This window comes from Lepisma saccharinum, chromosome 4, assembly GCF_977018435.1.
Source record: "Lepisma saccharinum chromosome 4, izLepSacc3.1, whole genome shotgun sequence".
Taxonomy (NCBI): domain Eukaryota; kingdom Metazoa; phylum Arthropoda; class Insecta; order Zygentoma; family Lepismatidae; genus Lepisma; species Lepisma saccharinum.
Genome location: NC_139232.1, coordinates 9312206 through 9326564, shown reverse-complemented (window position 1 = coordinate 9326564; position 14359 = coordinate 9312206). Strand labels below are relative to the sequence as shown.

The window sequence follows — 14359 nt, the reverse complement described above, 5'->3', positions numbered from 1 at the left end:
CCGTTTCTTTGAGAGTTATAGTGCTAGCTTACCAAATTTCTCTTTCCTATCGCAAGTGAAACATTGTTCAACTAAGCAAAAGGGATTATGAAAGTAGAAAATGGTCAAAATCGGAAAATAAGCGTTTTCTGATTTGATATTATATACAAGGTTACTTGTAATTAGATGTATTCCCTGAAAGTGGTCAAAGTAGAGATAATTTGCAATAAATTTGACTGTATGATACCCCGTCCGAAAATTAGTAGTTTTCGAGATAATCGAATTTCTATTGTTTTTTCTTAAAAAATGACAATTTTCCACATAAAAAGATGAATTGAGAAGAAAACTGCTCATTGTATGGCACATATTTCAGCGTTTTCTGATAGCTAACAAATAAGTGGTTCGTTGAAAAAAAGTTTTTCCCAAATAACAATCACATGTAAGTAACGGGTGGGTCTAAACTTACAAGTGGTGATAAAAAAAATACACTCTTAGTTTACTAGGCAACGTATTAATAACAAAAATGGTATGACACGAAGCGTACAAATTACTTAAATTACTTCCTTGAGTCATCTCATCAGCTATCCAACAAGGTACAGATGTTGCTAACATTCACATTTGTGTACAAGAAATAATACTTGATTCAATTTCATGTGAATGGAATCAATGAACATTACAATTAAAGAACATTACACGTCTTGCTCAAAGTGGGCACATCCGTTACGAATGTAGGCACGCAGGTTTTTAAGGACATTTGGTCTCGTAACTTTTGATTTGATGGTGTCCTTGATGTGTTGACCAGCTGTCAAGATCCTCTACCTGAGCTCTTCTAGCGAGTTTACCGGTGTCTTGTAAACTAAGTCTTTCATGTGGCTCCAAATGTAGAAGTCGCAAAGCGACAAATCGAGGGATCGAACCGGCCAGGGAATCGGGCCGCCTCGGCCAATCCATTTCTTTGGGTAATTTTCATCCAGCCACTGTCGTACGCCCAGGCAGAAGTATGGATGGGCGTCATCAACAATCATTTGATCGAGCCATTTTTCCTGCCCCAAATCTTAAATGGCATCACTTATGAACATTTTTTGAGGAACGGGATGGCAATGTTGTTGTAGGATGTGCCTCTAGCTACAAGACGTGACAAGATTTACCAGCATGATGGCTCAAGGGCGCCGACTTTCCAAAATTTCTGTGGGTGCATATCAATGGCGGTTAGATCTGTAATTATCAAGTATTGTATACTTTAAACAACTTACATGCACAATGATTGCAAGAGGCAATGATATTATCAACACGTTACTAAAAGAAAATACCACATTCATACAAATTAAAATGAAAAAATCTTCATAAATGCAAATAATTTTAATTGTATTGCAAAATAACTATTCATGGATTTTGTTGTAAACAGAAACTACAAAATGACTAACTTTATGTACCAAATAATAATAATAATAATAATAATCATGACATGTTAACTTTCAATACAAAACACATTCCTTCTTACGTCATTTGCACTTATGAATTTGTTTGCAATTTTGGTAATGTCAATATACTTCCATTGTTATTGTGGAGACTGCCTTTGACTTGGCCAGAGACAGGCAAGGAAGGGGGGAATGTGTTGCTTGATTACTTTTGCACAAACACATTTGAAACAATTATGTTTTAGACATTAGAAATTTTAACTTCCATCTCAATGTTTTAATTGCTTATTATTTTTTGATAATGGCAAGTGAGAAATATTTATTTTATTTTGTTTTTATCAAACTAAACTAAAAATCTTGTGGGTGCTCGAGCCCCGGAGCACCCACGTAGTCGGCGCGCATGTGATGGCTGCCCAGTTCGATCCACCGATCGATTTGACGTCTTGCGACTTCTACATTTGGAGCCACATGAAAGACTTAGTTTACAAGACACCGGTAAACTCGCAAGAAGAGCTCAGGGAGAGGATCTTGACAGCTGGTCAACACATCAAGGACACCATCACATCACGAGTTACGAGACCAAATGTCCGTAAAAACCTGCGTGCCTGCATTCGTAACGGAGGTGCCCACTTTGAGCAAGACGTGTAATGTTCTTTAATTGTTAATTGTATTTTTCATTGATTCCATTCACATGAAATTGAATCAAGTATTATTTCTTGTACACAAATGTGAATTTTAGCAACATCTGTACCTTGTTGGATAGCTGATGAGATGACTCAAGGAAGTAATTTAAGTAATTTGTACGCTTCGTGTCATACTATTTTTGTTATTAATACGTTGCCTAGTAAACTAAGAGTGTATTTTTTTTATCACCACTTGTAAGTTTAGACCCACCCGTTACTTACATGTGATTGTTATTTGGGAAAAACTTTTTTTCAACGAACCACTTATTACCACTTAGCTATCAGAAAACGCTGAAATATGTGCCATACAATGAGCAGTTTTTTCTCAATTCATCTTTTTATGTGGAAAATTGTCATTTTTTAAAAAAAAAACAATAGAAATTCGATTTTCTCGAAAACTACTAATTTTCGGACGGGGTATCATAGCTATAGTCAAATTTATTGCAAATTATCTCTACTTTAACCCCTTTCAGGGAATACATCTAATTACAGGTCACCCTGTATATATTTATATATATATACATTTATGAAATACTGCAACCCTAGTATTGGTTATTAATGCCAGCTATGAACTATTCTCTCATAAATCTTTCATATGCTTATCCCCCACACGTACGCACATGCTTACGCACACACATCAAACTTTAAATGTTTTTTTTTCTTTTTTTCCGCTACACTTCTTTCGAAGGGAGTGTTCACCACTATATCAATACTTATTAGAAGCTTGACATATATATCTTCTAGAAACTGATAACTGACTCTCAATCTCTATTTTTCCTAACATGTTAAAAAGTTGGCACTTCCCCCTCTTTTACGAAGAGACTTTATTTGAAACATGCTCAGATTCCCCCTTCGCAAAATCAAATGGTGGCGTTCGATTAGTTTCAGCTAAGTAAGAACTTAGTATACTTACTAACTTCTATCAATATCCGTTACAATTGCATTTAGCTTGGGTATAGCAATCTTTGCAGAGCATGTATCTGAAGAAACTTTCGTACTTGTTCATTCCATTTGAATCAAATCCATAGTAATTACTGAAGTTATTCATTGCATTTCAAAGTTACCAATTTTGAACAGAACAATTGTCAGTTGTGGGAGGCGGATGTTTGTTAACTCTTCTTGGGATTGGTGAATGGTTACGTTGCAGCAGTTGATTTAGAGAAAGGAGGGAAATCGCTAGAGTGGGGAAAGTGGTCGCAGATAACTTAGTATAAAAGAGAAGAACTGCATCTTGCAGATCATCAGATTTCCTCCATTTCTTCGCTCAGGCAACAGAGGAAGAGCCATGAAGTTCCCAGTAAGTAAGGTCAAGCTATGCTGATATCGACTGGGTGAAAGCTCAGTGACTTTTTTTCTAATTGAAACGGGTCAAAAATCGAGATTGTCTTCTGAAGCGTTATACATATGTATACTGAACGTCCAAAAAATTAGACACATATACCTAGTATTTTGTTGCGCCGCTTTTGGATGTCACAACTGCCTTGATGCATCGTGGTAACAATGTCACAAGTAGTTGATACCATTCCTGAGGGATATTGAACCGCTCAAATAGGATAGCGACTTGCAATTCACGCGGATTGGCTGGTTGAGAATATCGTGTTCGAAACGCTTTAAGAACCTTTTTCCAGCAGACCTCACCTACAGGAAGGTATCAGCTCGGGGCAAGCCCGGGCACCTACCGACCTGTTGGTAAGAATAAGTCAAGGTAAGGACTTTAAGAACTTTTTCCTGCTCACCTCAAAATTTGGCGATAGTTAGGCTATAAAGTTCAATGAACCAACCGTGCTCTATCTACGCACTGGTAATGGTTAGGCTGGAGAGTTCATATGTGCCCGAGGGGCCTACCAGATGGCGCAGTGGTAGCGTCATAGCCTTGTCATCAAGGGGTCCCGGATTCGATTCCCTGTGGAGGCTCATAGTGGTTCGGATCCCACTTTAAACTGTAGGTCCAGTCCCGATTAGCCTTTCTGTGCATGAAGTGGACTTAAAACACTAACTCAATCAATGTGCTCGAACAGCTTGTTCACCGCATCCCATAAATGCTCAATAAGATTATGATCAGGGGACCATGGGGGCCATGCGGACCGGAGCCCGATACTTCTTCTCTTCACTTCCAATTGTCCTCACGATGCTGGGTCAACACCGAAATTCTTTTGAGTTCCCGCCGGTAATCGAACCCAGGACCGCTCGCTTCAAAGCGAGAACGTCTTGTACGCTTACATGTTAGATATGGGGTTCTTCAATCCTCGTAATGTGTTTGAAAATGTTTGCAAGGCATGCACGTAGTATTGGAGGAAGAGAAACAAGTGAGTTCGTTCCCTTATTTGAGCAGCGTTATGTGTGTATGGGCCCTAATATTGTAAAAACACTAAACATATTATTGTTTCTTTTCTTAATAGTAAGTTTCAAAATAGTTAGTTAGATGTTTTATATAAGCGCATTTAATAGCGAAAACTAATTAGAAAAGCTACAAAACAATTGTTTTCTGTCATTCACCGTAAATTCCTATCTTGTCTCTCTAATAAATTCTTTGGCTCATTTTTTGAAATACGAAAATTCAAGTGTCACTTACGTACCCTTGTTTTCGAGGTGAAATTAACCTTTATTTAAGTTCCTTAGTAATGTCCGTTTCCATGATCAACAACAAACATGGTAAATACGAAAGTATTGTTACAATTCTAAACATTTTCTTTAAAATAGCAGTTATGTAGATGTTTTCGTATTTTGAGTTCCAAATTTTGTAGAATTGTTTATGTAATTTGTTGACTGAATCATCTCATGTAATGTCACTCTTCTTTGATGCACGTATTCCAAATAGGAATTCAATCATCTGCGTTACTGTTTATCTTGATGATAAAGTATGAAAAAAAATGTCGGATTTCGTCCCTGGAAACGGACGTTGCTAGCGACGTGAAAAAATAACATTTTTACCATTAAAAATGAGATAAGTGAGTGATTTTTGAATTTTCAAGGTGTTTCAAGACAATTTGGGGGGGGGGGTGTATTGAAGCATTTTTACCCTCCAGGGCTTCCTTCACGGAGAACATTTATGTCAGTGAGTGAGCGGTATTTATATTTGGGTGTTTGTTGGGTGAATGAGAAAATTCTATATGTATATTCAGACTACTCACATGATCCCACTCTCGGAAGGTACCTAAGTGTTCAGCCCTGTAGCTAGATATTTTGGTGCTCTAGGTAGAATTGTGGTTTGGCGCTCCTTCCATACACTACCAAGCATCAACATTTTATGTGCAACCAGCAATATCTTCTTCTTTGGGTCATTCACATCCTACAAATTTTGAAATGCTGAGACAAAGAAAATCCCATTAAAATAAATGTAGATTCGTATTTTGCATTTATGATTTCAAAGAAAGTTTAGTATATTTAAGAATATTTCAGTTATGTGTTTCTGTCTGAAGAATATCTTTAAAAACGTACTATTATTAACATTGGGAAATAGAAAATTCCACCAGAATATAAGCCAGCAAGTAAAAGAAGAAAAAAGGTCCAGAAAATGATTAAATTAAATAATGCTACAGTATGCAGTATGTTCTCAGTTAAAAAAAAATGTAGTTTAAAATTATTCAACTCTGCATGAAAAAATAAAAGCGTATGTAACTAATATGTATTACACATTATCCTAAGTAAAATTTACAAAATATTTATAAGAGCCAAAGGATGTCCCAGAAAGAAAATAATTAGAATTGAACTTTCCCAGGGTTAGTCTGTAACTCCGTTTTCAACCTCCTAAATCGAGAGAGTCACGATTGAGATCTTTTCGTGGAGTGGTCCAACAGGAAACGGCGTGTACCAAGTTGAATGGTGACACCTATTTTTACATGCTGACCTCAATTATGGAAAATCTTCAATGGAAACAAGGGTCGAGTAACACCTTGTGTGTTTTCCTTTACCTCTACCAAGTGTAAATCTTGTCGGTCACATATTCCACATACCTTGTTGACTAAATAAAAAAAACTTTGAATGGCGACCACAGCATCCTTAGCCTACCCCCTACAGCCTACCTCCGTGGCAGAGTGGTTAGTACAACGCGCTACGACGTTAGGGGTTCTAATGCCGGGCTCAACATGGGTGTTCTTTGTGAGTATGCCTTCATAAATTCCATCATATCATCACTGATCCTCATCTTCGCGGTTAGCCAAAAGTAGCAGAAGAGCGAAGTAAAATGAACCAAATCAATAAAATCGCGTAGTACACACTATACTGCATTCTGCAGACTAATCAGGCTCTGGTGTTTAGCCCCGCAACCAGTTTAGATATTCGTCTGTGAAACTTGTGTTCTGACCGTATTGTCTGTGATTGTCATTTCACCAATTTCATTTTAAAATTGTTTTCACCAAGAAATTTGTCATCATCTTCACGATTAGTCAAAAGTGGCATATAAACAAAGTAAAATGAATCAAATCAATCAATCAACTTCCTCTCATTCGCTATTCTGCGCTCACGAAATAAATTCAATTTCAAATATAATAAGAAAATACAAGATCAATGCAAAAACTTACTGTATTCATAAGAAAATATAAAGTTACCAATTTGTATCTGAATTACTCAATTCTTCACATTTCCTACAGATGGCAGTGTAAATTAGAACTACATAATTGTATAGACGTTGGCATTATAGCTTAGTCCTTATTCATTTAAATTTTTAAAATTGTAAAGTTTAATTTAATTTTATAAAATGTAACTAAACCTTTTTACAAAGACATGAAACATTTTATAAAGACATTAAACTTTTGTAAGAATGTATTTTATGTGTGTCAAGCCCGTCAGGATGAAAGAAACATAGACTGCTTCAAAATTGGAAACTGAAAGTCCGATCTTGAAAATTATGTCTGAAAGGAAATGTAATACAGAAATACGTTTAGGTAGGATAACAATGTGATTCAAGAGTAATTTTCACATTCTAATTTTGTGTTTAAACTGCAAATATCCATTCAAAGGCTTCCTTGATACAACTTCCAATGAGTTCGCCAAGTATTTTAGTGGAAAACCAAGGTTGGGGGGGGCGGATAATGACATTTATTCCTCTTAATTGGGCAACTAATGAGATGATCAAATAAAATTATACTTATCAGATTGAAAATTAAAAGTTGCCCGTAATGGCAAGAGGTTTTTAAAGTTTTATATTCAATTTCTCACTGCAGGCTTAGGAAATAAGAAGGATTGGAAGTTCCATAGGGTGTAGAGACAAGATGCTAAAATGATTTATGTCTCATGATTTTTTTAGATTGGCGTTGGAAGTAGCATTATAAATTATTTAGACATAAACATTCTCCCAGTTAACTATATTGAAGACTAAAATTTGTAAACGCTGTAAGTGCCACAAGAATTCAAACACCGTTTTCCACGTTAAACTGCGAAATGTGTCATGCTTTATAATGTGGTAAACGTGAAATGTGGCTGGTAAGTAGTTGAAGGGGCGTGTAAAGAGGTCACTAGTGTGCACGTTCTTACGGGCTGATGTGCGGAACGATGCGATTTCCCAACACTTTCGCTTTTGGCACTTACAACGTTTATCACTTTTAGCCCTCTATTCTTAACCCACTTAATCAACAAGGTTGGAAAATAATTGCTATGAAATTGTCACGAACATTTCTTGGTTGTAATCAATACACTTACTTTCAACAATGGTATTGTTACACTCAGGAGTATCTATAACTCTACATCAAGTTCGTGCCAGTCAGGATTTGTAAGTGACATGATTCTTTCCCATATCTAGGAGGGGATGTTGCCTATGATACGTCATACTCAAACTTGTCCCTCGATCTCATTACTAAAGTTTCCATATCTTACAAGATGATGTCTCCGTCATCTCTCTTTCTTACTTTATTATTCTGGGGTGTAAGGGGTGACCTTTTCGGAACGCACACTGGACTACATTGTTGCACACTAACGAGGGTCTTTCGGCTGTACCTGCGGCCATGATAATCCTTTGTATGAACTGTGTTGTGTTGTCTACATGTGTTTGTAAAGCTTAACGCACACTGAAGCGCGAAAAAACGCAGACAGACCGCAACAGAAGTTCTGTTGCCGCATTTCCCCGTTTCTCAGTGGGCGTTTAGCTTAAAATTGTCCCTTCATTTTGTATCTCATTGTATCATTATTCATCACTATTTTGCTGACAAAAGTGGCAGAAAAGCAATGACAAGTAACCTAATTCAACTTTATTAATGCTATTCGAGAAAGTATAAAATAAATTCGAACTCTGTTTTTAATTTCTAATTATATGATTTCTTACATTAATATGTATTATCAATTAATCATATTCCAAATGAAATATATGATGTACATGGAGAGAAACAGAATTGTTATAATTGGTATTTTTGATTTGTTATTACTCTATGTTCACCTATTGTAATTTGAGCAAGAGCTCTGTTACAGGTGATAAATAAATAAATACTATTTTGTTGATACTTCTTACAGGTACTCTTAGCTCTTTTTGCCTTGGTTGCGACAGCCAGAGCTGAAGAGGAGGAGCAAAAGGGCGCCGAAGGAAACCGCCATGGGAAGAGAGGAGTATCTGGATTGGGTGGCTTCGGAGGAGGCCACGGAGGTGGTTTCGGAGGAGGCCACGGAGGAGGTTTCGGTGGAGGACACGGAGGAGGAGGTGGTGGTGGTGGTTTCGGAGGAGGCGACGGAGATTTCGGAGGTGGCGCAGGAGGCGGAGGTGGTGGGGGCGTCGACCTGGGTGGCGGAGGCCCCAACATAGTCACCGTCACGAGGAACGTGCCTGTTCCAGTGGGCCAACCCGTTCCCTACACGGTCGAGAGGAGAGTCCCGGTGTTCGTTCCCGTTCAGATACCCGTGGCAGTCGACAGACCCTACACCGTCTACGTTCCAAAGCCGTACCCTGTTCCAGTGTCCAAAGCGGTCCCTGTTCCGGTGGAGAGAAAGGTCCCTTATCCCGTTTCCAAACCGTATCCCGTCTCCATCGTCAAGGCCGTGGGAGTCCCAGTGTCCAAACCTTATCCTGTTTCCGTGCCGAAACCCATCCACGTCCCTGTGGGAGTCCCTCACCCCGTGCACGTCCCCCAGCCGATCGTTGTTCCCGGAGGAGGCGGAGGCAATGGAGGAGGCAACGGAGGAGGTTTCGGAGGAGGCTTCGGAGGAGGACACGGAATCGGAGGAGGTTACAAGCACTAATCGCATAGGTAAATATTAAGCAATAGAAAACAAAGTTACAGTGGTGTAAGTCACTTTTGTAAAAAAAGCAAAGAGTCTGACTCACAGCACTTTGCTGATCAACACAACAGCTGTTTCCTTTATCACTAGAACTTCAAATGTCATCTGTAGCCAGTTGAATGAATTTCTGACGTACTCCACGTTTTCTGTTCACAGATTGACTTATCGCGATCTGGTTTCCGTGTCTAAGTATTTTTTTTTACAAAGTGACTTACACCACTGTAACTTTAACTCGTCCATATATATATATATATATATATATATATATATATATATATATATATATATATATACGAGTATATATATATATATATTACGATAACTGTTGAGTTATACACACAGACAACTAAATGCTTGAAATCTGTTTGATGCACTAAAGTGTGTTTCTAGTCTTTGCCAGGACTCAGGTTTCCAGTTTGATGCATTCTTGTTTATCACTTGTTTATCATACTGGGTGGTCCAAAAGTCCCGGAACGGTCACATAGCTCCTAGCTCAATTAGGAACGGAGATATGGCGATTTTAAATTTTCAAGGAGGAAAGAGGAAAAAAAAAAGTGAAAAGTGAAAAATTTCATAAGACCCAATTTTTTTTTAAAAGGAACGCTCTGCCCCTAATTGAGCTAGAGTGAAAGCGATTGCAGATTCGGAATCTGCACGTCAAGACCTTTCAATAGAGTATATGGAAGGGGGATCTAATTTAAAATCGCCATATCTCCGTTCCTAATTGAGCTATAAGGATGGTTGATAGCTCGTTGGACTCGGAATGAAGTTCTCTTTCCGATTCTATAATACAAAGTGGGGGTTTACATTTAAAATTTTACAGTTGCCCCACCCCCAGGGGGCGGGGGTGGGGAATCAAGTGTGATATTATTGAATAGCTTTCTTTCACTTATAAAACACGTATTTTATCGTTTTCCGATTCGAGGTGTATTTTTCACGATATGTGACGTTCCGGGACTTTTGGACCACCCGGTATGATGCAAGTGAGTATTTCTATCTATATCGATTTGTACTTTAATACATCAATTGGTGCATTTTCAACTTATGCGTTTACTTTTCTAAGTGTGTATTAATTTAAGTTGGCTTACAAGGAAGAACAATGAACTAAGATGTTACCATTACATTATATCATTAAATTTTGTTGACAGAAATGTTTTAAAATAGTTCATAAATTAATGTTGACTGAAAACTGTGAACTTTTAAAAATGGACGATTAAAGTGTAGGCTAAAGTAAACTAAAATTCAAGATGCAGCAACCCTTTAAGAACACGGGAGAAAGCTCTTCATTTGGTGACTAATGATCAATCACATCGCCGCTGTATAAATCTTTCAAAAATGAAAACCATTGGTTCATACCCAAATAACGGAATGTTTGAAACTGCCGAATGGAAGATAAGAAACTATCAGTAGATAGAAATGTTATGCTTATTGATTCATTTAGTATATTTTGTTTCGCTTTTCTGCCACTTTTGGCTAATATCGAAGATGAGGATGAGTGATGATATGATGAGATTGATAAAGGGACACTCACATACAACACATAAGTTCAGGCCGGGAATCGCACCTGGGACCCTTGGCGTCTGCAACGGAGGTTGGCACGTACGATTTATGCACGAAGATATCTTTATTTTAGTTTTGAGAATATTTGTTTCTTAATCTCAAGCTCTCCCTTATGGGCTACTTCAATACAATTGCTTGGTATCATTTCGTCAGCCAGTATCCGAAAGCAAAAAAGCTTTTAAACCTTTAACGAAGAAGCATAATCTGGAACAATACTATTTGACTCGTGTGAACCTGTCACGCTTGCGGAAAACTAGAGAATGTAGTACAAATTTACTTAAAGAAAGCAATCCTAAAGAGATGAGTCACGGAGTACAGTTTTCGGCTTCCTGAAATTGAGGCAATGCAAATTGTTACATAATATTTATTCTTCAAAGTGAAATTGTTGGTCAAGTCAACGAAATACTTCACAGGCTGTGGGCAGGGAAGACAAGCGGTCATTGGGAACAAGCTCCTTAATTTGTCTTTGCCCGCCCGGTGGCCGAGGGAGTTAAGTAGTCGACTTTCGATCTCGCCACCGATCAATTTAATCTACCCAGGCTTTCGTCACCATCGCCACAATTAGCCAGAATACAAATAAAGTGTCTTCTAAATTCTATCGAACTATTCAGATTAACACAATAGGAAGACACTGAAGTAAATTAAATTGGATTCATATCTTCCATTACAATACGATTAATATGGTCAATTCTTTTCTTCCATTTATCATTTTCATAAAACTTTAACACTAAAATACTACGAACAAGTATAATTTATAAACATTGTTTTTAGAAAAGAAAATCTTCAAAGTGAGGAAGACCCTGATTGAAGGTTGAAACGTAACGTTGTTTAGTAGGGTTTTTTTCTACTGAAATATAGACTGTCTTGGTCAGTATATGTAGTCTTTTTTTCTGTCGTGGACTCAAGACTTAATCATGTTACCATTGTTTTTAGTATTTAAGCCTTATTTAAGGCAACAATGGGCAAGAGTTGCGAATAAGTAAGTAAGTATAGCTTTGCTTTTGGTATTACTGAGTGCCACTAATCTGACGTAGTTAAAAGTGTATGGTCACATTGATTTGGTTTCGGCGAAACATTTATTGGCGTACACGGCAGAACAATACAACACCATGAAAATAAGTGTTGGCGGTCACTACTACTCTTTTACTACATGGCCATGCATCACCTTGTCTTTCCTTTTTTTATCGATCACCGAATGGAAACAATTAATTTCTTTTTCGGCCCAATTCGTCAGTGCCGTGGGGTCATTATACTTGACTTCAAACTTTGGGTGACAAGAGTGAAACAATAAAAAGTCTATTGGGTTGGTTTACAAACGTAAACCATTGCGAGACACCTCAATGAAGAAATATCACAATCCGGAGTCAGAAAACTATATCTTAGAATTACAGGGGAATTTTAAAGCACTAACTATAATGTTTTGTTATTAACAAAGAGCAGCAATAACAAAAAATCTTCCAAAAAATCTTATTAACCTACTCGTTTACCCTTTCCAATATTTATTGTTAATAAATGATTTGATTTGCCAATATTAAAATTTATTCAGCCATTCCAATGCATTCTTCCCATCGAACTCCACAATTTTCCTGATGCAATGTGACTATCATATCGCCATAAGGTACGTACCAGATTCAATGTGGCCACAACGTAAGTAGTTTTCCCAGAATCTGGAGAGGTCAAGGTTTGTATTTAAGGGACGTAATTATAATTAGAGGCAAGATGACCACAAGTGGATTTGTGTGAAAAATGTTAGGTGATGTCGAAAAAAATTGTAGGTTATTAGTGTGTGTGAATAAATCACTGCTGGTATTTATTTGTATCCCTAACTCTTCTGCTGTCCAGCCTAATATATGTTTCTTATATTCTTACAGGTACTCAGACAGGTTTGATTTATTATGATGGAATAGAAGATGATTGTGTGTTGTTACATTTCTGTTTGTTTTTTGGTATGTTATGTTGAATAAAGGAATGGTCACGAAACTAGAACTTCTTCCAGCATATGCTGATACATATGTAAATGGTTTTTCCAATAAGAATGATACGATTTTGAAATGAACTGGCAACTATGCTTCAAATGATATGATATAACTGTCACCAGTTGTCATTTGTGTTTAGTATACTGTGACAATTCATCATAGCTAAATACACGTTTATAGAACGTTTGGTTATTATCCAAAAGAATTATGAAAATAGACGTTCTATTGAACTTGAAACGGATCATAATTTTGGGCAAGAAATTATCTTCTCAGATGAAGCTCATTTCTGGTTAAGTGGATATGTTAACAAACAAAATTGTCGTTTTTGGTGTGAAAACAATCCACAAGAGATTCACGAGAAGCTCTTGCATCCGCAAAAGGTACGAGGTAGGATACAGTTAGAGTGACTGGTGAGCGGTACCGATTAATGATAACAGATTTTTTTGTGCCCAAATTTAGATTAATTGGAGGACATGTGGTTCCAACAAGACGGTGCCACCTGTCATTCTGCTAATGCCACTATGGACATATTTCAAAAACAGTTTGGTGAAAGGATAATTTCAAGAAATGCAACATGCCTCAAAGAAGTTGTGATTTAACTCCTTTAGATTGATTTTTGTGGGGTTATTTGAAATCTATAGTCTATGCAAACAGACCACGAACCCTTGATGCATTAAGACTGAACATCGAACGCTGCATTCGTGACATTAGGCTCGAGGTATTGCACAAAGTCATCGAAAATTGGATTCATCGATTTGCTAACCACTTCACCAACGAGGTCGGCACTGAACAAAGAATCACAATAAGAAAGGACCGCATGCATGTATGTAATCTTCACACATAAAAGTAACGTTTCGTTTTATTTCCCAAAAAAGGATAAGGAATTTAAAGAAGCAAACTATTATTAACATACAACAAAAAGAAATAAAGACACACACATTATATATGTATATAAATAAGGTAAAGTTACTCCCTGCAAATTACAACATGCCTTGAAGTTTAGTTGGGGAGATATGGAGATAGAGCTCCACACATTTGTAACCGTGGTCATTTGTGGAGATGATGTGATCAGCACCACCCAGAGCCACCTCATATAGGGACAATGCTAGAACAATTACCGCCTGATATCAGTCACACTGGGTATCGAACCCGGTTCTCCTGCATAGAAGTCAGTTCCTGTTTTTGCCCGTTCGGTGATCCTCGTGCCTCGGACGACCAACCCTCAGCAACGGCTATGCCTGAAAAGAGACCTTCTAGGTTTGAATGAATGATGGATGTCATGCACGTACCTAAGGGGGCGGGCCTTGGAGCCATGCCCCGCCCCCCCCCCCCCCCCGAGGTATGAAATATGTTAATGTGAACTTATGAAAACAATCGAAAATAACGTTGACAATTTTTCATATTTTGCAAGAATTTTGATTCTCTTCTTCGAATTTGAATTAAAATCTTTTGGGTGCGTCAGCACTGAGGCTATTTTGTACCCGTCACACTATACGGGGTCCAGCCCCTTATCATAAGAAAAATAAAAGCGTATCTGAAAACT

General features: G+C 37.6%; 1 protein-coding gene across 1 annotated transcript; it reads left to right on the top strand.

Moving 5' to 3' along the window:
- Positions 1 to 7492: 7492 nt before the first annotated feature.
- Positions 7493 to 12812, top strand: LOC145986846 (uncharacterized). Its single transcript, XM_083121319.1, has 3 exons — positions 7493 to 7501; positions 8522 to 9249; positions 12712 to 12812. The coding sequence occupies exons 1-2, from the start codon at positions 7493 to 7495 to the stop codon at positions 9239 to 9241; spliced, it is 729 nt and encodes a 242-aa protein (XP_082977445.1). The 3' UTR covers positions 9242 to 9249; positions 12712 to 12812.
- The last annotated feature ends 1547 nt before the right edge of the window (positions 12813 to 14359 follow it).